The 24,633-nt window shown below is 41.1% G+C and overlaps 2 protein-coding genes across 3 annotated transcripts in view; one reads left to right on the top strand and one right to left on the bottom strand.

The window, feature by feature from the left end:
* Positions 1-514: 514 nt before the first annotated feature.
* The window catches only part of tbcd (tubulin folding cofactor D), a 31,373-nt gene continuing 7,254 nt past the window's right edge, over positions 515-24,633 (bottom strand). For both annotated transcript variants that reach the window (XM_074656494.1, XM_074656495.1), the window contains 26 exons: positions 19,037-19,193; positions 15,663-15,720; positions 15,542-15,571; positions 15,132-15,217; positions 13,854-13,934; positions 13,544-13,617; positions 13,278-13,395; positions 12,816-12,876; positions 12,703-12,725; positions 12,579-12,610; positions 12,399-12,461; positions 12,237-12,313; positions 11,419-11,500; positions 11,179-11,297; positions 10,985-11,076; positions 9,244-9,384; positions 7,785-7,868; positions 7,084-7,242; positions 6,753-6,891; positions 3,798-3,919; positions 3,296-3,373; positions 3,127-3,213; positions 2,950-3,037; positions 2,535-2,644; positions 2,360-2,444; positions 515-2,273 (listed from right to left, as the gene is read on the bottom strand). In XM_074656494.1, coding sequence (XP_074512595.1) covers positions 2,259-2,273; positions 2,360-2,444; positions 2,535-2,644; positions 2,950-3,037; positions 3,127-3,213; positions 3,296-3,373; positions 3,798-3,919; positions 6,753-6,891; positions 7,084-7,242; positions 7,785-7,868; positions 9,244-9,384; positions 10,985-11,076; positions 11,179-11,297; positions 11,419-11,500; positions 12,237-12,313; positions 12,399-12,461; positions 12,579-12,610; positions 12,703-12,725; positions 12,816-12,876; positions 13,278-13,395; positions 13,544-13,617; positions 13,854-13,934; positions 15,132-15,217; positions 15,542-15,571; positions 15,663-15,720; positions 19,037-19,193 — 2,261 coding nt within the window. In that variant the 3' untranslated portion in view covers positions 515-2,258. The remainder of the gene's footprint in view (positions 2,274-2,359; positions 2,445-2,534; positions 2,645-2,949; positions 3,038-3,126; positions 3,214-3,295; positions 3,374-3,797; positions 3,920-6,752; positions 6,892-7,083; positions 7,243-7,784; positions 7,869-9,243; positions 9,385-10,984; positions 11,077-11,178; positions 11,298-11,418; positions 11,501-12,236; positions 12,314-12,398; positions 12,462-12,578; positions 12,611-12,702; positions 12,726-12,815; positions 12,877-13,277; positions 13,396-13,543; positions 13,618-13,853; positions 13,935-15,131; positions 15,218-15,541; positions 15,572-15,662; positions 15,721-19,036; positions 19,194-24,633) is intronic.
* On the top strand, positions 20,737-24,416 carry znf750 (zinc finger protein 750). The gene is made up of 3 exons (XM_074656496.1): positions 20,737-20,858; positions 22,280-23,595; positions 23,705-24,416. Exons 2-3 carry the CDS (start codon positions 22,301-22,303, stop codon positions 24,285-24,287), a joined length of 1,878 nt encoding a protein of 625 aa, XP_074512597.1. The 5' UTR covers positions 20,737-20,858; positions 22,280-22,300; the 3' UTR covers positions 24,288-24,416.

The following is a 24,633-nucleotide window of genomic DNA, read 5'->3' as shown; positions in this document are numbered from 1 at the left end:
CGAGCACTGTAGCAAAGCTGCTCGCTTTACCATCAATCCGCCTTGAGAGAAACACACCATTTCTTTCATTAGAATCTACAGGAATTTCCATCTGGCTGGGAATTAATTAAAGTCGAATTATGGGCTGCAGCAATATTGGACTAGCCCGACAAATTCAACAACACCCATGGAGGGTAAGAGTGAATGTGGCCTTGTTAATGAGCATGGTAAGAGGATGGCAAAGCCACTTGTCAGAGGCACTAACGCAGCGGTTATTGGGCAAGATAGCGATAAGGCAAATAACAATGTGACCATTGATATATCCATTTGTCTTGGCCACAATTGATCGTTGTAGTGGCTGAAGTTATTTATCTGCACACCATCTTCTTTATACCACATTTATGTTTCGCAGAAGCGTAGCAGTGTTCATTTATATAAGAGTAATGGTAACAGCGAAAACATGGCTTTAATTTTATATCACCTCAAAGTTAGTGTCACATTTTCTGAGTATGTTGGTGCAATTACAACATTCAGGTTTAGATTTAATCACCATTTAATTGTATTCATCACCACAGAAATAAATGAGCATGGTGCAGAGTTTCCATACGGATACAAATCCAGTGTGAAGTGAAGTAAAACCACAAGTTAGTGAAGACCCATTTTAACAGTGTTTGGAATAAAAGGCAATAAGTTCATGATTATCGACTGTTAAAGGAGATCTATATGGCAATTCAGAGCATAACTATAATTGAGGGATTGATAGCCACACGGCTCTCAACATGGCGATGGTTGAGCCGGTGGCTAGCAGCTAACGAACAGTGAAAACAACGGTGCTGACAGAGCTAACAGTGTTTACCTGAGGTGGAACTGAAGGGTGGGTGCTACTCTTCCGTGATGACGCCGTATCAGCTGTAACCACCGTATGAGCGCAGTGCAGAGCGGTGGCTCTGAGATAGCCAATAGGGGACACAAACAGGGACTCACATGCACTAACATGCAGACAAAGCACAGAGAAGCTCTGATTACAACACACACAGAGGGAGAGTGACTTCATTCTCTGCTCAGGTAGACATTACTCCACTATATCTTTACATAAACAGTGTTTGCTGCTATGTTAATGCTCTGAATGTCATTTAGAGAACCTTTAAAGAATAACCAGGCAATAATCGCCAGATGTTACAAATGATTTGGCAGCACAATTACGAGAGCTGCTGAAATACAGAAAGCCAAACACATGGGATAAAAATAACAAACCATTTTTCTACCCAGTTTTATGAGACACGTCAGTTTCTATGGGAAAGGATAAGCCTAGTTAAATTAATCATATTACAGAAAAAATGCAAAGCAATATAGTGATTACTAGCCTGGGGAGTTTCTGCAATGTAGGATAAACAACCAGAGACCACCTAATTACAAAATAATGCAACATTTGTGTCTTTGTCAGTGTGAGAAAGGGAAGCTGGCTGAGACAATGTGGCCACTATCAGACTCTAATGAGAAAGCCTGGCCCAGTGGTGACACAACAGGCTCTGTTCCACAGGCATCCAGGGAGGCTCCGCTATCAGGCCTGGGACTCCTCCAGTCCCTGGCACCTCCACCGATGCAGAAAAAGTAGGTCTGCGTGGGACCCAAGGGGAAGCAGGGCCCCAGTGACATTCCACGGTTTGTGCCAAAACGGCTAAATGGCAACCATTTCCCCGGAGTCTACGCAAACTACAGTTTCAGTTTCGCCTATCTGTGTTGCTCCAGGTACAGGTTACAAGTAAACAACTCTACTGAAACCATTTCTATAGTCTCACTAGACTGTGACCTGAATGGGACATGTGAGAAAGCTGTTATGCACAGAAAACTACAATGAAAGCTTTATACAGATGTGCTTTGAGTTTGGAAGTTGTAATAACACAATAGAGAAAAAAAAAAACAGCACACTTTACTATTAATGTTCAGACCTTCATCAAAGGGCAAAAACATGGTTAACAAAGTGAGTACAAGTGTGCTGGATTTTTTGATCTCATGCACCTGTCAAAAAAACTTTCTGGAGTGCAAGAATTTTGTAGTAATAATAACAAAGCAGGGGAAATAACTGATGTGATGGTTTTGTCCATTTATTGTCATGTGAAGCTATCAGATTGGGATTCATTCCATGTGTTGTTTTTTGGCAGATGGACAGACCGACTGATGCAAGGCAGCTTCAGAAGATCCATTCTTTAATTCTTACAGCGTGTTGTCCACCTACATGGTTTGCAGCTGGTGTTCACAGCCGGAGGTGATCAGGAAACCTAGACGGGTGTCCGCTGATGAAAGAGAGTAGTCAGGGTCAACTCAGTCCAACATGGTGATAAAAACATGTTTGTATCTGCCTACAGAAATCCCTTGTTACCTTGGTCACTGCCTGTGGCCTGGGGATTCCCAACCAATCACGAATCTGATTCGTGTGGGTCCGTACTGTGGCAAGGTCAAGCTCCCTGGAACCAACAACCAGCACGACAAACACGTTACATACATACCAAAATCATTTAACAACAGAAGAATATTTAATGACTGTGACCACTAACCAATTAGTATCACTTAGCAGGGTCATGACGTCATCCAACACTTCTGGATCTATGACATCGTCGTAGGTCAGCAGCATCTCGTACATCTGGCTGGCCGTGTCCTTTCTGATCTACAGTTGTAAGACAGGAACAGTTTGTTATTTTGTTACACAAAGCAAACATAGAAGACTAAGAGTCTGCAGCCATGGTGGTGGTTTTGTGAGGCTGTATTGAGAAAAAATGCTAACTTCAGCATGCTAACATACTCACCATGATAAATGCTAACATGCTGATGTTAAGCAGTTATAATGATCACCATGCACTGGCATTTGGAGAGTGTGAATTTTGTACCATAAATCAGAATGGCTGCATTTCTTTGTCAGTGGTTTCATACACCTAGTAAGGATGGGTGAGTATTTCTGTCTTTTGAACTCACCGTAGGGTAGGAATGACCGAGTAGCATCAGCAGCTGGGTCAAAACTTTCTTCCTCACTCCACCCTGGAACTGGATCAGCCCACAGAAGCTGGGAAACACCAAAGAGCACCAGTCAACATGGAAGGTGTTTTCTGCCTCAGGCCAGTATGTAATGTGTATAATGGGATGGAGACTTACACAGATATACAGCCGCGCAGCTTGGAAATATCTTTGGCCTTCCTGACCTCGATGCAAAGAGCCAAAAGGTCCACACAGAACTGATGACTAAGAAAACAAAGACAGAAAAACTTCAGCTCTCACACATTTCACCCACTTTTTATTTTAACAAGGCTGTCGCAACACTCACTTCTCTTGTGTGGTGAAGATTTCGAAGCAGCTATTAGCAAGCATCTGGTTGAGCATCTTAAGAAAAGGAATAGACACCCTATAAAAAGGAAAAGAAAACAACGTTACTGAAATCTCAGAGAAAATGAATTATGTTATGAGTATTCTGAACTATATTTCTGGTGGCTTGTAAGTGTGGTTATTAAGAATGAATCCCTTAATGAAATGATAGCACTAACAATAAAAATGAAAAAATGCATCACTTTTCAAACACCGACAAGTAAATGAAACAAAAATGTTCAATCAACAGCAATAATAAACATAATCATATAAAAGAAAAGCACAACATAAAAGCAAAAATTAATCAGACATTTTTTATCTGTTCAAAATTAAGTGTTTTAAGAATTTATTTTAAAAAGACGATGCTGACACATCACTCTGCAGTCTCAAATGGAAAGGGTCTGAAGTAACACATCTGGCAAGGACAAGAAAAAAGGTCTGAGTGTTTGTGTGAGGTGAGGTACCTGTCATTGCGGAGATTGTCTCTGAAGATGCTCAGCAAGGTATCTCCAAACTGTGTCAGAGCAGCACTGTTTTCCTGGATCCCTCTCAGATAGTCAAACAACGACTGGGATGAAAAAAGCACCTGAAGGGAAGCAGTGGAAAGCGGAGGTTAATGTGGAGCAGCCTGATGGTTAAAACGGTGGTGTAAAGTTCCCACTCATTGTGGTGAGGTTGGCTGTTAGCTAGAGCTGCACAATATATCGTTTTTTATCGTCATTGCGATGTCAACTTGGGCGATAAACACATCACAAAATAGATTTTTTGAGTTAGTTGAAATAGAGTATTAGTAGAAAACTGCACTTTAAAATGTTATTTTGTGGTGTTAATCATATTACCTTTAAACTTTTCTTTATTGGGTTTAATGTATATATTTTTTGTTTGTTTTATATATTGTTTGGATGCAAATGTTTTATCTTTTTGTGTCAATAAAAGAACTAACTAACTAACTATCACTCCTTTTTTATGGGTGCCTTTTGTGTTCAGTTCAATGTTAAATCTTTTTAATAAAAAGACTCTTGTTAGAAATAACACTTTTTTTTAACATTTGAATTGTTGTATTTTTCTGTATTATTCTACATGTTGTATTTTAGCAGTATACCGACAGCAGCAGAGAGGAAGAACTGAGTACACTTTAATATGTGTTTATTTATCGCAAGTAATATTGTTATCCTGCAGCCCCAGTGTTAGCTGCGACCGTTGATCTATTCTAATACTTCCACAGTCTTTAGGATATTAGTTGTAGAGTAAGGTGAAGATATTTTCTTTACATTTTATGATTTCCTGTACAATAAAACTGCCATGTATTAAAAATGTACTCCTCAAATAATACCAAAAAAAAAAGAGTGTGAACCTGAGGGGCCTTGGAAAGAAAAACAGTAAAAATTATGATATCATCAGGCTGCAGGAAAGAAAATGTCAAACCTTGACATTTGCAACATAGCAACAAACCATAGCAACACAATGTGCTACAGGTAAACAAAGTTACACTTAGATACAAAATAATTTGTGTTTTTTTTGTGTGTGTTTCAATGGTTGAAGGTTATTTCAATCATTTATAGCTCATATTACCATAAATAACACATAAATACAGAATTAGGTTCCTCAGTCTTGGGTCTCTGTTTCTGCTGTTTGACTTTAGCATGCCCTCATGATCTCTCTACATCGCCTTCAAGGCAGTTCCTGGAAAGTCAGTGGATGCTCCATCTCTCTCTGGATTGTGTGAATATGTGCCTGTGGTGTGAGAATGGTAATCTTGGCTCGTGTATTGATGCAGTATTGGCTCAAGTTTCCTGCGTGCAATCCTGTACAAACATATCAGTCCTTCCCGTCTCTGAGGATGCATCTGTGGCAAAGAACGGCTGGAAGAGCAGGAGGTAGAAGCAAGACGAGAGCCAGATCGTCTCTCAGGGAATAATGTTTACAGCCTCCATTGGCAGATGAGTTCAACTTCACTGCTGCTATTACAGGCTTTAAACTTAACACTAAAAGTTAAAAATAACCCAACCATCACAAATCTTTGTGGGGCAGAACCTCTTTCGAACGATTGGTTTTAACAGGTTAGGTCATAACTGGAAGAGGAGGGGAGGTTTTGATCAACACCAGTTTGGGGCCCCTGCTGAGCCTCCTGAGTGATAGTGTGTAAAGGGTCAGGAGTGGAAAGTATCAGACATGCTTTAAGCTGTTATTTAGCACTGGATGGCAAAGATTCTCGCTTGAAGAACCACGAGGGACCCGTCAGATCAATTTGTTCTGGATAAGTCTGGATCAACGCTTCAAGCTCAGGTGGTTGGCCACAGTATTGTAATCAGGATCGGGGTGGAGATAAGTCAAAGTAACACAGCCTGATATCTGTGATTATATAGAATTCACTGAAAGTCAGGCTCTCAGGGATTACAGTGCAGAGGATGAGTAAACTTCATTAGACACATGGCGCCCCCTGCTGGCCTAAAATGCTCCTAAATAATAACAACCAAGAGCTGACTTTACCAACTCACTACAGGCAGCAGATTTACCAACATCCAAAAAAAAAAGAACAAATAGTCAGGCATTATTGTGTGATACAATGAAATGCATTATGTATAAACATCCCTGCTTGTTAATGAGCAAAGTACGACAATACACTTTTAAGTGTCTCTATTATATTATCTAAGAGTTCTATATTTCATACCAGCAGTCAAATGTTGAAACAGCATCCTTAAAAGGGCAATAAAATGCTAAAATCAGTTATATTTCTAACTAGGGCTGTCAAAGTTAATGCAATAATAATGTCCTAATAATATTTGTCCTCTCCCATCTTGATAAGAGTATTAAATACTTGATAAATCTCCCTTTAAGGTACATTTTGAAGCTAAAAAATGTGCAATTAATTTGCGATTAATCGCGATTAACTATGGACAAAAATGAGATTAATCGATTGAATGCCCGCTTTCTAACTAAACTCTATACACTATATTCTCATTCCAGCATCATTATATGAACTTCTTGTTTATGGCCTTAAAATGTGAATTCAATTATAGACACTTCTAATAAATGAATATTGTAAGTGAAAGGGAAGTTTTATAAAATACAGTTGGGTGAGAAATTAAAAGGAAAAACCAACATTAAGTTTCTTAATAAGGCGTGGGGAAACCACGCTGCCAGGAGAGCTTTAGAGCTAAAACTATTTTTTCAAAATAAATTCCCTTATTTGGTGTTTTGATGATGGTGGTGGAGAGCACTGTCTAACACGTAGGTCCCAAATCAGTGGGGTTCGATTGGGTTGAGATCTGGTGACTACAAAAGCGTATGATTCATACTCATCAAAGCATGCAGTGACCCTCGTGTCTGCGTATGTTGTTTTTAAAACTTGTCTCCCATCTGTACATCATACTGCTCTGATTTGTAATGTTCTACTCCTCCCATCCCAGTAGACCTACCGTGGACTCGGTGATCCCTCCCACAGACACAGTGAGGCCCAGCAGGGTGTGGTACTGATACTGGGGCAGTCCCACCAGCTGGGTGATATACTGGAAAGCTTGGGATGGAGCGTTCCAGTTCAGACTGGTTCCGGTCTCACTGAAAGACATAGCAAGTAGAGTCAATGAAGAACAAATATCACAAGTTGTCGCACATGCAATCAAACTTTCATATTTTATCTAGATTTGTAAATAAGAAAAGACAGTCCGCCATATAAATCTGGTTCACTGCAGCTGTTAGAGCTTGCAATGCTGCTGGGTGAGCTGTAAATTGAGGGCAGGGGTGACTCACACTGGAAAAATGCTCAACAGCTCCTCTCGGTGGGGGATGTGAGGTACTGCAGGCTCTGTGCTGTGGAGGATGCGCAGGAAGACGTTGCCAGCATGGGCCCTGTAGCGGTCAATCTTCTCTGCTGCCTGCTGGGCCAGGCAGCATATCATACACTTCACCCTGCACACAGAATAAAAATAAAATAAGAGCAATCATTTTAATCCATTTAATCAGAAATCCAGGCAGGGTGTCGCTTCAATACGGCAGTGGCTCCCAACCTACTTTCCTTGAAGCCCACCCTACTTGTATTTAAGAAAAGCTCTTTTTAGCTGCAGTAGGGTTCTGGCGACAAAGATAAAAGGTAACAAACAAAAAGACAAATGAATCAATCAATCTTACACTATAAATAAGCCCAAGGGCAACACACAAAACTAATGTTGCGTAATTCTTTTGATCCTGTTCTTTTATTATAATTACATAACCAGTTGCAAGTTGGATCGACTTGAGCTGAGGTATTGTGGCCACACCTTGGGACATTGAAGTGACAGTGAAGATGACTCAAGCCAATGTGAACAAACAGTCCGAGACCGACTGACGTTACATCATACAGTATATGGTCACCTGCTGGTGACGTGAAACACAGTGTGGAGTTTCTCTAGATGTATGGTGAGGTTAATAAAAACAGAGTTGGTGTTAATCAGAGTTTTCCGTTTGTTACTCACAGATCTGGCTGAAGGATCTCTGGAGCACCGCTGGCCACCAGCATGGTCACATCCATCAGACTAGACATCGCTGCCTCTCTCACCCTGGACACATCATAGAGAGAGTCAAGAGGTTATGGGCTTGAATCTACCTTACACACATTGACCTGGGTCATTATGATCTCAATGACTTATTAAAAGCAGCAACTCCTTATAGAGACTATATGTAACTTTTTAGACATATAAATCGCTTTTTATTGACAATGTGTGAACATGTTGTAACTTAACCTAAAAAATGAGACCTTCCATGACTTTCTGGGTTTCCTCTATCAGCCTGCAGACTGTGATTTGAATGTGAAGAACCCAGGTCCAATCCAACGAATGTGATGTCATGTGTGCACGTGGGAAGTGAGTGGTGAAGCAAGAGAGAGAGCGGCGGCGAGTGTGTGAGAAAACGAGCGAGCAGCGGAGCAGAAGAGAGTTAGTTTAGCTTTGAGAATATCAAGTGAGTGTAGAGTGGAAGTTGCTGTTTGTGCAGAAATGTGTCTTGTTTCCTGCTGCGGAGTGGAGTGACGGGGGTTAACTCCGGAGCGAGTAACGTTATCGACTCCGGCCCAGGAGACCAAAACTAAAGTGTCGATTCATGGAGGGACCTTCGTTTGGTAAGCTAACATTACTGCCAAGCATGTGAAATATATATAGTGATATTGTGGTTTTAGCTGGGTAATGTTGTGTATCGATATTTCGAGCAACAAGACGATGATTGTCATTGACTCAACGGACACAGGTGTCACTGTTAACAAGCAATTTCTGATTCTTACGGAGTCACTTTAAAAATAGTCTTTTAAAAATAAACAAATGATGTACTCATCATACACATACAACTAAGCTGGCACAAGGACGTACGGCATCATGGGAAGATTACATTTCAGTGTCACTAGATTTGGCAGTTTTATAGTGAAATTAGCTTCATGGCTGCAGGGCACAATTTGTTTATGTCAAATGTTTATCAGGGCATTCATTCAAAAGTCACACCTTGAAACAGGTGCACAGTGGAGAGAAATCTGTCCCTGTATGGGTGTGAGCTCGAGTAAAAAGAAGAAGAAAAGTGTGGTACAAAAATGAAAACAGTAACATGAGAGATAAGGATGTGTAAACAAGGAGAAAAACAGATTCAAGAGAAAGAATGAAGGAAATAAAAAGGTTACTAAACAGAGTGAAAGAAGCAGCCCATCCCATGTTGTGAGGACAAGTGACAAGCCTAGTGACATTCCTGGAGAGGCGGTAAGCATGACCTGGGGCTACTAGTGCGACAGGCATGTGTGTCATGTCTTCTTCGTGTCCCTAGGTGGAGGGACAGAAAAACACCAGAAGCCTCAGGCAGAAAGCATTCCCAATCCCCGAGGCAAATTAAAAGAGAATATCTGTAATTGTGCGCCGTTTGTTTAATAATGTGTGTTGACGAGGAAAGTTCACTCACCACGCGCCTACGTCCCCTCTGCTGTCTGTCGTGTAGTCGTTCATGCTGTTGAGTAGAGCGCCGTACACCTCTGCGACATTCTCCGAGCACAGAGCGGAGTCTGGGGAGCCGTGGGCGCAAACACCCGCCGTCACACACACTCTGATTGAGGATGAAAAAGAAATGCATATTAAAAAAAATATGCAAAACGAGTTGTAGAGAAACAAATGGACGGACACGTCATTCAGGTCGTGCAGGTAGAGTCAGCCAACTGTTTATTTTAGCATTACTGCCTGCACAACTATGCGGCTAAGCTAACAGACAGGCAAGACAAAAGAACAGAGGAGAGACGGAGGGGCCTTCGCAACATAAGCCTGAACCATAACAACTAAATGAAATAAGAATTAGGGCTGTGCGATAGTTCAATATGATCATTTCATAATTTATGAAATCATTTATCCAGATATCGTGATACACAATTTCATCACCTAAATTGATAATAACAAGCACAGACTAACTTAAATTCCTCAGAAAATCTGATCTGAATATTTTGAGGGAATATCATATGAAGATTGCGGTTTTGTATTCACATCACTCTTTACATTACCACTCAGTTCAATGCGACTAACAATATGTAAATGTGAACTAATTGTTTTTAGGGGCCAGGCAACACTGCTGCTGCAAATTCTCACTAAATAAAGCTCCAATGTTTATGAAAATAAATGACAATTTTCATGTCATTGCAGACAATTTTCACGAATAAAATTATAGACAAATTATTTCCTGACATAAGTTAAAAGCAACTAAAATTATTATAAAATCATAGTAATTCTAAAAACCCTAGGGGAAAGCTAAAAGGAACAGGTGAGTTTTAAGATTAGGTTTAAAAACACAGGTGTGGCCCCAGCGACGAGAAGGCCGATCCCCCCATGCTCGTCAAGTCTTCCGTGGCACGGTGAGGAGGTTGAAGTTGCCAGACCTGAGTGTTCGAGGTGAGGATTGAGGGGCGAGGAGCTCCTGCAGGTAGGTGGGACCGGTACAGTTTAAGGCTTTGAACACCAGGAGGAGTGTCTTGAAGATGATTCATTGGTTTATTGGGATATTTTGAATTCCTTCCTTATGTGAACCATTGCAGGCAACGGAAATCAATCATTTTAAAACATCAGTTGGTCACTTATGGAGCAATCAATCTTTATAAAAAAGTAATTACAGACATCTCTGTGTTGTCTAAATGAAGAACGTAAATTCTGCCTTTACATGCAACCCCGGTGACTGTCTAAGTCATAGTGTGAAGTGGTAGTTTCCTCAGGGCAGTAAGCTCACCAACATAGTGACTTGCCCTTAGTGTCTGCGGTTGTGAGTTCAAGACCTGATCGAGGCCACCTCCTCCTCCTTATTCTTCTTCTTCCTCCTAAAAATGCCCGGCCCCGACCCTCACTTGCACAGCAGCTATACTTTCTCTTTATAATTTCACTTGAATCTGTTATGTTCATTTTGCACTAAAGTTCTGAGTTAAATGAGAAAATACTTTTCATTTGTCAAGTATTTAATTCACACTTGAGTATACAAAAATAGGATTTACCATGAGGCTATTACATAGACTTAGATTTATGTATTGAATTATCAGAAAACATGCTATATCGTGATATATATTGTTATCGAGATATAAAATTACCTATATTGGGATAGAAGATTTTGGCCATATTGCACAGCCCTAATAAGAATATAGAAAAAAATACAATAAAAGTGTTTAGATACTCACTGCGCAATTGCTCTGATTGCATCTCTCCTCGCCTCTGTAAAACTCCCGTCCCTCTGGCTGACAGTGCACATCTGCTGGAGGCCTTCAAGGATCTAACAAAGAAAAACACACAACACACACATCACACTGTTATCTAAATACTGAGGCAGTGATATTTAAATGGCTAGAAACTGTACACATCCTCCAAAACACACCTGCTTCACTTTGCCGTGGATCATAAATCTTGGCAGACAGCCGAGGGCGAGGGCAGATCCAGAACGAGTGAGCATCTGCGGACTCTTCAGCCCTACAAGGTACTGAGATACCAGGACATCTACACAAACACACAAACACACAAACACACAAACACACAAACACATACGCCATGCACAGATTAGCTTTAAATTCAGACACACAGTATAACTAGTGGAAACAGGAAATAATGTTCAACTCACCCTGCATTTGAGAGTCTGCCTGGCCCGGCTCAGCCTGGTAGTACTCCTCACACAGGGCGGACAAGGCCGACACCATGGCAACCTACAGAGGAAGCAGGATGAAGATTGATGAGTGGTAAAAAACAAATAGTCTTTCCCATCCCCCATCTCATTTGGAAGTTCTGTGAACGTCATGTGGATGGATGAAAACAGATTGGATTATATTTGCATAATTTATTTATAGTTTCTTTTGCTAACATTAGATATTTACACAGCTAACAGACATATTTAGCATTACAAAAAAGTAGTTAGCTAGGGCGTTAGTGAACGTTAGTTGCCAGATCTTGCGAGAGTGACAGAGAAATGTCTCGAACAAAGTTCCTTTTCTCCTGATTTGTCCGTCTGAAAAATGGCATTTTAGTGTCAGGATGTTCTGAAGATATGTGACTTCTGAAAAATGGGTCCAATATTTACTTTGGTGACAATGGGGTGAAAGAATCGGTCATAATCTGTGTTAGTGTTTACTTCTCCCATTGTAGTTAATAGACTCAGGACCTGCTAGTCTCCTAAAGAGGCAGGGCAGTGGCAAAACCCATGTGACACAGATACAGGAAACGGAGTCTCAGTGCGCCGTCTCCTTTCTGAACTGTCTCTGGTATCGTCTTATGTGCTAATTTGAATTTTGCAAGAGCAGCCAATGTGTTAAACTACTGCCAACGATCTGCATTTCTTTGTTGAGGTGTATCATTTAACTTGTATTTAATTGGCAGGTAAAAAAGGGACAATTTGCATTCTCTTTGATCCATGATGTTACTTCCACTTTATAAAGAAAGGCTCACCATTATGCCATCCTTCACACCACTAGAAACAAGATGAAGAGTCTTTATGGTGTCGTCAAGAAGCCCCTGCCAGCCAGCTGAAACACAGAGTCACAACATGAAGAGACTTTGAGGCGAGACGTTGAATGAAACACAATCATTTAATAGCAAGAATTAACTTACTGATTACAGGGTCGTCTTTAAACGGCATTTTGGACAGGGACAGCTTTTCAATAAGGCAGCACACTGTAAAAGAAGAAGATAAAACTGATCACATCTACTGTATTATGAGAAAACAGTCATCATATGTTCATTGAAACCAATATATTGCTATTGCATCTTCTTATTTGCTGTTAGACTTACTTGCTGGCCTCATTAGCTCTCCACCAAAACCCCTACAAACAAAAGCATAATTGTGATATGAAGCAAAAACAGAATTTAGATTTTTTACCACGCTGCTGATGAAAAATATATAATTTCAGCCTACCTGTACTGTTTTCTGTCATTTATCTGAAAGTAAGTTAACAAATGAACATCAGCAACAGAGGACATTTTAACCACAGTTTATTCAACTTGAAACTACATTTTTTGGTCACCTACCTTCTGGTGAATGTTTTTTAATGCATCAACACATTCTGAAGAAATCATGTCCACCACAGTCCTGTAGACAAAAACAGAGAGACAATACATGAGAGAACAGAATTGCAATTTTTTCGAACATGCATCTCTGCAAACTGTCAGCTAGTTGTTTTGTGTACAACGCACAGAGCTGGACGTAAACAGGCAAGAGGCCATGTGTTGCAAACTGCCATAAAAACCCCAATTGAGACGCATATTCCAAATGTGCTGTATACATGTCCAAAGAAATGCTCCTTAAACCTGAATAATATCGACATATCCCACATTTCTTAATCAGAAAATGCTCCATTCGGATTGAGGCCTAATTCAGAATAGCCAAACAAAATATGCCGTATCTAATTTGGAATATTGTTATATTAAAAATAATAGTGGAATATTAGTGTGCGTGTAAACGTTGTCACTGACTGGACACTGAAAGTCTACCTGTTGGTCTGAAGGCCCAGTTTGTACAGAGCATGTGTGATCTCTGCACATGACAGGATGGCTCCATGCCTACTGTGGAGGTCAATCCCCACCGCCTTGGGCAACAGCTGTGGCAAAACTGGAAACAACAAAGGTAAAAAAAAGAGAGCATGGTATATCTACTCATGACCAATAAGTATAGGTTTCAGTCAATTTCCAAAAGGCATTTCTCATGAGCGATGTGCTTTCTTGATTGCCCGTGGAACAGGTAAGGTGACATTGTTTACCTATTGTTGCCATATAATCAGGTGCTTGAGGCGTCAAGTTGTGGAGCGCTTTAGTGGAGAGCTCTCGGATGACACTGCAAAAACACATACAATGAATACAGTATAGTGGTCAAACCAAGTATACCCTCATATATGATGACATTTATGAAGACAGGGAGATACATCAACAGTTTATTTAAAGTGCACATTACCCAGATAGTCTATGTACACTATACAATTCAGTTAGAAAACAACAACAGAAAAGAAAACACATGATATTACATGTACAATTACACATGCAATTACAAAGCACATAAATACAAGTACTTACCCATCCCAGTGGTTGATCTTCATGGCTATCAAATGATCTATCATGGCCTTGGTGTACTCTGGGAAACTAGCTACAAAGACACTTTGGGAACAAAAACAAAATGTTTTAGCTGCATACATACTGTAGCTGTTAATATCAACAGAAAATGAATACTATGTTCAGACATGTCTCTGTAACCATTCAAAAGAAGAGGAGGAAATACATTTCAGCCACCTCTCATCATTTCCTACATCTGTATTTTGTTTTCCTTGTTATGTGCAGTTCCATTGTCAGTCATACCCTGAGGGTAAGAATCTTTCTCCATTTGTACTGCTTGAATGTTTGCTTTGCTGGTTGTGACACCTGTCTGCCAAAGGTGACAATTCCTGAAAGGGTGTTGGAGCTTTTCTGTTTTGTTTTTGATGCACGCATTTCATTCCTTACATGCCAGATGTGTATGTACATAGGGTGGCAGCAGAAGTTCATACATTTAATTGGAACACATATGCTTCACAAGCGGTAAACTACACATTTATAGCACCATAAGCATAATGCCTACGATGCTCTAAACCCATCTTTTTGCCCCAACTTGCAATTAGTTAGTTAGTTATTCCGAATAATATAAATTTTAAGCCACTGCCTCTTAATAACTCTCTGTTGTTTATGTCCCACAAGCACTGCTGCATGCCTCTCTCTCGGCATCTCCTGGATCCATCTCTTCACATATGTTTCACATTATGTGTATCATTTCTGTCATATGGATTGACTTGATTGAATTTTATTATGTTGTTTATTCCGTACACATGACATCTATTGCACTTCTGCCCATCCTGGGAGAGAGATCTGTCCTCTGTTGTGCTTCCTGAGGTTTCTTTCATTGTTTACCCATTCAAAGATCCTTTGGGGTTTCCTTATCTGATGTGAGGATCCAAGTACAGAGGATGTTGTACAGATTGTAAAACCTCCTGAGGCAAATTTGTGACATTGGGCTGTATAAATAAAACTGATAAAGTGCACACTACATTCCTTTGACCTGAGAGTATTTTTCTCATTGGCCGGCGGGAAAGGAGGAGGGGAAGAAAATCTTTTGGCCACAAGTTCAGCCATGAAGTTGGACTGGTTCCCTTCGTCATTGAGGACGGCTGGGACACTACTTGTTGCCGCCCACTTTATTGTTTAGGCTGTTATAGCAAGTGTACTGTCCTAAGCATTTACCCAAGTGCAGCTTCACTTGAGTGTGACTAAGGAAACATGGCTGTAAAGGACAACTGCCAATGTGTAGAATACACTGTTTCTTACCTGATGTTCAGATAGCAGTTGTTGAGATTCCCTACAGCATAGTAGTCTGCTGCAGTCAGGATGTCAATACCATGAGGAAATGTCCCCTGTTGACACACAAACAAGCATCAAACAGCTGAGATGTTTTCAGTGCACTGAGCAGATGAATCTGAGATGGGAAAAACTTGATTTGGTTCCAAATTCAGGTAATGACCTAAGATTATGAGAGATTTACGGATAAATGACTGTTGGTAAATCAAATATCTGCTGGTGCCCTGTAGCTGTACTGGGAGGCTATTTCTCTGCTTCAAAAGCTTTCACTAGAAAAGGCAAGTTTGAGCAAGATCTGAATGATTGGCAGTTAATAAACATCAAATCACAGTAATTCTGTTACTCATAATACACAAGAAGCCAATACTGCGGTGACAAACCTGTCTGCCGACATTCTCCTGGAAGGCAGCCTGGGACAAAATGAGAGATAGAAATTAACTTCTGTCATGTAACTGAAAGTCTTTAGATAAGTGATTGTAAGATGTTGACCGGAGAACTTACAGAGGCAGCTCTGCGGCAGTTGACATTTCGGTCGAACACAGCTGTGATCAGCAAAGCGCTGCAGAGAGAAACACAAAAAAATAAAAGAGATGTATCTAGAATTGTCCACCGAATGCATTGGAGAGGGTATTGAGTGTTTTCAGAGTCACAGAAAGCTTAAAAATGAAAGTTTAACGGGCAGACAACTTGCAGAATGTGACAGTTAACTATCTCAATATTTATTTTTTTCTAATTATTCTGTAATTAACACTTTAGTAAATTTTTCTTGGGTATCATATTTTGCAGCTTGGGAAATTGAGATACTTTATATAGCTATACTTTACTGAGATACTAACCTTAAAGTTAAAGTGTCTCAACATTTTCTATCTAGTCTGGTTCGGTTTCACAGTGCACAAATTAAAACGGACCAAATAAAAAAAAAAATATTTGCTGAGAGGTGTGCACGAAGAAGCAAATTTATCTTTTTCGTCTCGAGAGCTGCCATTTCTATGAAGGGAATCGCAGACTTTGAAATATTGCTGTCGAAGTGTTTTCACTTTGACTCTGCACTGATCTCTTCTCCTCCAGTTCCTCCAATGACTTTATAAACATCACTATTTTTGCAGATTTTATTTAGCATTTTCTGTTTGTTCTCTTCGGCCCAGATGTCAAGCAAACATCTGGACTTCTGCAAACAGACTAAATGTTGGCTAGTGAAAGCACCCTGAGAGTCAATGACTCAGATTAAAGTGATGTCTACATTTAGAGTACATCATCACCAAGAAACTTTGACTAAGCTGCACAGGTTCCTTTAACAGCATGCAACCGCAACATGATTAACCATGACTCTCCTGCAATACTGCAAGTTGTGTCTGATTATGTTTTCATCCTGAATCTCCTTCCACTCAACACTGCCTCTACAAGTATCGGGAGGGCGTGTGAATGTCAGTTGTTGAAGGGGGGGCCCAACCTACTGATACACAGTGGCAGCCGCCTGAGACTAACTGCTGTTGGCCTTGTTTGCTCTTGTCCCATGATCCCTGCCTCCTAACAGCAAGAGTCAGGCCTGGAGCTTTACTAACTGTCCCAGCCCTGAGGGCTTAGAAACAAAAACAGTCCTGATTGCACTCTGGATAATGCCCTAAAGGATATTCTGAATTAAGTGTGCGGCTGCTACAATTAATAAGTACACAGTATACCTGTAACTGTGTAAGCAGAGGTATAACTGTGTGTGTGCGCCCCCAAGTCACAGAGTCGCATATTCACAAAAGTGAGTTTTCTGTAAATGTCATCAAGCTGTGATGAATAGAGCAGGAACCAGCTTGTCTGAGCATTGCTGCCAAACGGCGACCGAAACCTACAGCAACAGGCGAAACCTGGCAGTCCTGTAGGCTAGGGAAAGGGAGGGTGTTGTCACGACTGCTGATGATAATGGTAGTCGCAGGGGTTCAAACTGACACTGCAGAGCTGGTCTGCACAGTCAGAGGCCACAGGTTGATACATGCACACCGAGAGAAAAGAGATCAAGGAGGGAGGCGAACCGTTACTATTGACAAAGACTGAGCGCACGTCACTGGATGATATTGCACCCTGGTTTCTCTACGCCGGTTTCCAAAGAGATGTACAAGTTTTAAAATGTTACTCATTACTGTTCAGGCTGGCTCCAGCTTGTGATCCTGCAACAATACCTTAGCCATTTTCATTCTAGCCTAAAGACAAAAAGAGACAGTTTCTGTCTGCTCTCTACAGCTGAAAGTAAAACTGTTTATTCAAGGTTCAACGTTAATGTTTTTTGGGTCCGAAATCTACTTGACAAAAGTCAGTTTTTACTAACCCCTATACAAATTGTTTTATTTTAATAGCAGTTATCAAATAACAAAGACCAAAGTCAATTGTCATGTTTAATCTTTATGTAAGTAAATTAATCGCCCACATCTTCCAACGCCACCCGACTAACCTCCTGTTTTCAGGATAATTGATGTGATAAACTTTGTCGGCATCGCCCTGTCGGTGTTTCTTTCACAACAATGTACCTTATCCCTTACTTAATACACAGATTTTAATACTCCGTGCAACTACTGCAACAACTACAGAAATAGGGAGTTTTCAGGTGCATGAGTATATAAACAACACTTTAGGTCCGTTAACCTGAACTTCCACGTGAATTTACAGTGCCGCTTTCTGACAAAAATCCCACTTTTCATGCAGTGTAGATCTTCTTATGAGGCAAAGAAAATATGTAGTCATCACACATGGAGGCTTAGAGACACTTCCTGGTGGTAATAATGCAAAAATAAAATCCCAAAATGTCCACACTACTGATGTGGTGAAACTCAGCTTAGTTCACAACTGACCTCACAACAAGACAGAGCTTGTATTTTGTTTTGGGATATGTGGTGCTGTATGAAATCATGGAGTATATACTGTATCGTTGTGGAGTCACACAGGAACAGCTGGCACTGAGCCACAAGATGATCAACAGGACATACTGGCAGCAGTGATAGTTTCATAGACAGACAAAACCTTAACACATAAGTGACATCACCTTCAGACAATATGTGATTATCACCTTTTGTTAACATAATCTTGGAATGACACGTTTGTGTAATGAAGACATACTGCAGCCTACTTCAATGTGCAGGCACAAAAGCAGCACACAAGTATATCTGCCGGTTATGTGGGGACATGCAAGATTGAGGTGGCACAGAAAAACTGGTTTGAGGCGGTAAATAACTGCTTCGAGGCAAACCATGCAGCTATGCAAATTACAATGAGAATTCACAATGAGCTGCAACCTATAAACATCTTACTGATTATTCATTTTTGTAGCAGTTACTTGCTTTTAAACCGTTGAGAAACATATTTAGAGTATTATGTTTAGTAGTAGAGTGTTATGATTTGAGCATATTTTTTATGCTTAATGCAGTACCTGTGAGGGTTTCTGGACAATATTTGTCATTGTTTTTTGTTGTTAATTAATTTCCAATAATAAATATACACACACATTTGCATAAAGCAAGCATATTTGTCCACTCCCATGTTGATAAGAGTATTAAATATTTGACAAATCTCCCTTTAAGGTACATTTTGAATATCACAAAATGTACAATACAAACACAGGGAGGAAATGTTGTGTTTGCATTATCAACAAACAGCAACAAGAGCAAATTTAAATATGAGCATATCAGAAAACAGCTCCTGGATTTACCTGTGGGGAAGAGTGGAGTATTACAGGCATATTATTAATCATTTGGGCCATTTATCAACACAAGATTCACTCTTATGTCCCTAAATAAAGTGACTTTGACAAATATGAATGTAGTTCTTGGGATGTTTTTGCAGAGATCTATGCATGTGAAGGTTTTTATGGCAAAAGGAAGGAAGAGGAAAGTTACCAGGCAATCGGAGTCACAAAAGGCTCGAGCTCTTTGGGTTCATAAGCCCTGGCGAAGGACCAGCACACGTAGCAGGCGGCGTCACGCACGTTGGAACCGACGCTGCACGCTCCACGCTTTTCCTCGTAGGTCAGGGATTTGACAATGAGTGGCACAACTGCAAGTAGACAACAGAGATGGATGAGTGGTTTTATCTCAAGAATGTGAAGTAAAACTAAGATTAAAGAATGAAAGCAATGTCAAAAACATATGTTACATATACTGTACGCAATATTTGTGGTGAGGAAAGTTCAAATGTCACGACTTAGAACTACTAGAGGTTCTATTGACCCAAAGCTAACGGGGTCGAGATTAATGGACACAATATGCTTGTTTTTTTGGCGCAAATGGACCCCATCTGTAGATATGCATTTTTTAATGATACAGCACAGTTTTATATTATATAGCAAATTATTTTGCAGACCCCCTGACAGAGTGCCACAGAACCCTGGTGGTCCCCGGACCCCACCACTCCGGTACGGTCAGAATCACTGATTTAAAGCAACCCTTTTGCAGCACAATGAGAAACAAGCAGAACAGAATTTAAAGAATTGCTGAAAGACAACAGATATATAAAAAATTACTACAAAAATAATGGAGTGAAAGTTTGAAATTATAGATTTCAATTATCGTCCATTAGAAAAATAATTTCGAGCGTATTTGAATTTGAACTGAATGCAAGGTTATGTCTGCCCACCTGTTCCTTTTCAACTGTGAGAATATCAGTGATATGAGTGTTCATGGTCATTAAGTACTTGTATTAAAGCTGTAACGATTAATCGATTATTCGCCAACTATTTTTATAATCAATGAATCTTTTTAAGTAATTTCTCTGATTCCAGCTTCTTAAATATGAATATTTTCTGGTTTCTTTACTCCTCTGTGACAGTAATATCTGAATATCGACACTATAGACACTGAATATCTTTGAGTTGTGGACAAAACAAGACATTTGAGGACATCATCTTGGGCTTTGGGAAACACTGATTGACATTTTTCACCATTTCCTGACATTCTATAGACCAAACAAGTAATTGATAAATCGAGAAAATAATTGACAGATTAATCAAAAATGAAAATAATGATTAGTTGCAGCCCTAACTTGTATTTAATATCAGAGTAAGAAAGCACAACATGATTAACATTGCTATAATTTGGAAGGTAAATGGTTAGCAATAAAGTCAGCTCATTAAGTAAACATTTACTTTTGTAAAGGTTATAAATCTGTAACACTGTGTTAGTTTCTTTCAACACAATCAATGAAAGATCAGCACCAGTTTTACCTCCATGTTTGCATATGTCATGTTGATCTTACCAGCTTGCCATTGGACTTCAATAGAAACTTAACGCGTTGGTGTGAATCAACATGTGATTTACAGTTAACCTGCAGAATGAGGCCTGTGCTGTCATTTCCACAGACGACAGAGATGGAGCGGTTAGGAGGAAGCAGGAGTGAGAGCCCCCACCCCACCCCACCCCATCATGTAAATCATTGCTTGAGGCTTGACTAATATCAGGTACATCGATGTTGCCTGAGGGCCCTGCTGTTTGGGCTGAAGCCCCACCCACTAGTGAGACAACATCCCAGAGAGAGGAACTCACCACACAACTAAGATTATCAAATACAGCACACACTCGCACCATCACACACGTTCACAAACGCACTCTGAACTTTTAGCTCATATTGGAGAGAGCGTCCTGACTAACACTGGCTGTGGACGGCGGATCGGCTCTTTGCAGGCTCAACACTCAGGACGGGACACTGGAGCTACAACCAGAGCAGGTAATTTCTTCTTTTTTTTTATCCTTCATTAATTAAATAAGGAAGCAGCATTAAATTACATTAAGAGCACTTTCTGTGTTATTGGAAAAGACTGTCTTTGTAAAGGTACTGTTAACTAGTTTTGTTGTGTGTATTATTAAAGGATGGTATAGGCTACTTATCCACCTGTTATCTGTTGATTTTAATTAGCCCTAGTTGCTCTGTCATGACTGATGCACAGGTAACGCTTAAAGTGGCCTCGGCTGAAGACCTTTTAAAAAAGTTCAAGACGCTTATTTGATAGATACTTACTTTATAAAAAAATATTTTATAACATATACAGACTGGTCTGTCAGTTAAAAAAATACATCACCTGAGCTCGTAAGAAGTATATATACTTTTATTAAGGAAAAAATAAACACTGGACTGGATTGTATTCACAGTGAGAGAGATACGCTGTTAAAAAAGGAGATTTTCGAATGAATTTCAGTTCTTAAGAAAGGAGTGGCTTTGCATGCTACAACATTGGACAGAAACTTGAGTGACAACTTCTTGCGACAGCGCACGACAAGCAGGTTCCTGGTTCCAGGTTCATGCGGCACCCAGCAACACTTAACTCACAGCTTTAGGTGATGTTTCATTTCAAAGGCGAGCCTGAAGTGTTTCAGATGCCACCCACTTCACGGTTTTACTCAAATGGCTGCTTTTAACTCATGCTAGCTATACAGTATTGCTTCTCATACTTGTGTATCTGCAGAGCTGGTGAGCTCATCAAATGATGATTGGGAACCGAATGCATCCCGCAGGTGTAGTCATGGGAAACAGGTGTCTCGAGGTTCCCACGCCGACAGCACAGAGTTTAGTAAGGTTGATAGAGAAAGCAAGTCTCTGCATGCCCTCCAGGTCTGTGTTAGTAAGTCTGCCCAGCACCTGCCTATCGAGTACCTTAGCAGCTCTCTAACTTTATAGGATAGATGAGTATATCAGAACTATATCAGAACAGATAGACGAGTGAACAGGCAGGTAGAGGTGTTTTTAGGGTGCTGCCAGTCAACCAAAAGGCAGGAGTGCACCTATGCAAACATATGGGTACACTTTTGCATACAGTAGACATGTTTTCATAATTAACTATTGCTCTGTTTGATGTCCAGCCCACTGTGCAAGTAGCAGTTGCAGAAATACATTAGCCTGAGGGTGCAGTGTTTTGTGCAGCTAGAGATTTTTCTGCGTGAGCAGCTGAAGAAACACAAGAGGAAAAACCTTCCAATGAGAGCCGCTCTCCACCTGAACCAGTCAAACAACTCTATTAACCTCGCTACTTGACAGTCAGTTCTGTGAGAATAGGGTGCAAAAGCTGCAATGATTCATGAGTTTTTCTTAGTGTCACACTCCCTAAAAAAATACCAATTCCTCAACTGCAATGTGCTGTGTTTTTCTTTCAGGCGACATCCATTAGAATCAAGATGGAAACCGCTCAGGAACGCAAGCCAAAAAGGCCCCACTACATTCCCCGACCGCCAGGCAAGCCTTACAAGTACCAGTGTTTTCAGTGTCCTTTCACCTGCAACGAAAAGTCCCATCTCTTCAACCACATGAAATACAACTTGTGTAAAAACTCCATCTCCCTGATGTCACAGAAAAACGGGCAAACGGCCCGACAGAACAAGGCTGTAGCAAAGAGCGTCCCTGTCAAATCTAAGGACTGTCCGAGCCCCCTGCCAGCAGATCAGAACAATAGTCCCGACAAACAAGGAACTGCGGAGGAGGAAGCTGAGAGCAGAGACGACACAGAAGAAGTAGACGTTGGGTGTGACAGTCCAGTCAATAAGGACAGCCAGTGCGAGACAAAATCAAATACGGTAACAGAAGGACAGGGAGAGAGAGAGAGAGAGGGAGAGGGAGAGAACAAGGAGAGCAATGAGTCTCTGCCGCGCCCATCTGCCTTCTCCCCCGTCACACCCAAAAATGACGGAGCAGAAGCCTTCAAGTCATCTGTGCAGCAGTCGGAGGAATCACAAGCTCCTGTTCCCACTTTCAACCACCCAGGCTTCCCGTGGGGCACGGTTTCATCATCCATTCCCTTAAAACCATTCCCCCCTCCCATGGTTCCTGAATACTCTCCCTACCTCCTGCCTGACCGCCCCCTGTATCCTCCGTACTACCTCCAAGCAAACCATCATGCAAATGATCCAAACTCTCCTTCTTTCCGGCCAGAGTTCATGGATCCCCAGAGGCCTGTGGTGCCACAACCCATCGCCCCACCTCACACTTCCCTCTTCCCTCCATACCCATACAGATACTGCCACCCTCTCCACCCGGGCCCCCCTATGCACTTCACCTTCTACAGACCCCATGAGCTCTCCATGCCAGTTGCAGGACCCAGATATCTTCCTTTGGACATCTACGGCCCGACACTCGGGCCAAAGGATTATGATTTATACGTTCAATCACGTCCCAGCCACAACAGCGTCAACACATCTGTGCAAGAGGAGAGCAACCACGGGCAAAACGGAGACAAGGAAACCCGGCTGAGTCCTAAAGAGGGCTGTTCAGCCTTGGGGTCCCCTGACAGACCCAATCATGTACACATCATCCAGAGAGACACAGAGGCCCCGCAATACACCAACAAGGGTGACTCACAGACAACCACACAACTAGGACACACCGCTACAGCCATACAACCCATCAAAACTGACTCAAGACATGCGGAGTCTGCAGAAAGCTTGCTGCAGTTAGGAACTCTGCATGTGGATGGAGGGTGAGTAAAAATCCTGCCTGTCTTGGTTTAATTGAGCAGCGGTATATTGTATTTGCATTTACTGGTAATTAATGGCCTTTAACTCTTTATGTTGGCTTGTCTTTTTCAGATCAGCTGAGAGCAGCAGATATTCCTCTTTGCCTGTTTCTGAGCCATGTCCTGAAACTACACCGGACCAAAAAGATGATGACAACAGAGACGATCTGGCCCCCCTAAACCTCTCAACAAGGAACCAAGACAAATGTCTACCTGACCACAGACTGCAGTCCTCAGACACAGAGAAATCAAAGGGAGACGAGTTGCCTCTGAACCTCAGCCTGCGAGCTTCTTATAGCAGCCCTGTACACAGCTCCGCCCCGAGCACTTCGGAAGATCTTCAGCCGAGGCCAGACACCGAGCTGGATGAAGAACCGTGTGACCAGAGGCAGACTGCAGCGCTGGCACTCTGTCAGCTAGCCATTGCAAGCTCTGCTGCCTCTTCATGTGACTTCAGAAAGGCAGAACGGCCCTCAGAGGATCCCACAGACACTAGCAGCTCTGGCTCTCCGAAGAAGACAAAACACACAGCCAAGGCTAAGACAACTGGCATGAAAAGAGCAAACAGTGGCCAGGCTGAAAACAAGTGCCACAAACCAAACAAGAGAGCAAAAGTATCGGGGCGAGCTCTGAGGAGGAGGCATCGTTACTACTAAACTCTGACTGTTATAATATTTGGTAAGAAAGATAGAGTATCTCTAACCTTCACCTGCAAGCCTCAACTTGAAAAGATCAACTTATTATTTACATAATTAAAATGTGTATAGCACTGCCACAAGGTCAACTGTAAAAAATAATTGTTAAATGCAAAGACTTGATGTTATGTCTTGATTGGAAAAGGTGAAAAGCAATTTTTTATAGGGGCTCTTTATATTTAAATCTGGACATTTTTTGTAATGTACAAAAGTTGACAATGGAAGATGTGGTACTGTAAATGTAAATATGTTGAATAAATAAATGACGAGAACTGACTTGTCCATGTATCTTGTGATAATTATCTCA

This window comes from Sebastes fasciatus, chromosome 13 (genome assembly GCF_043250625.1).
Source record: "Sebastes fasciatus isolate fSebFas1 chromosome 13, fSebFas1.pri, whole genome shotgun sequence".
NCBI classification, from domain to species: Eukaryota; Metazoa; Chordata; class Actinopteri; order Perciformes; family Sebastidae; genus Sebastes; species Sebastes fasciatus.
Note: the sequence above shows the minus strand (reverse complement) of the source record. Positions and strands in the feature narration are given on the sequence as shown.

Coding starts and splice junctions, on each gene's coding strand:
- znf750 (XM_074656496.1), top strand. CDS start 22,301: ATGGAAACCGCTCAGGAACGCAAGCCAAAAAGGCCCCACTACATTCCC. Junction 23,596..23,704: donor ACTCTGCATGTGGATGGAGG/GTGAGTAAAAAT, acceptor TGTCTTTTTCAG/ATCAGCTGAGAGCAGCAGAT.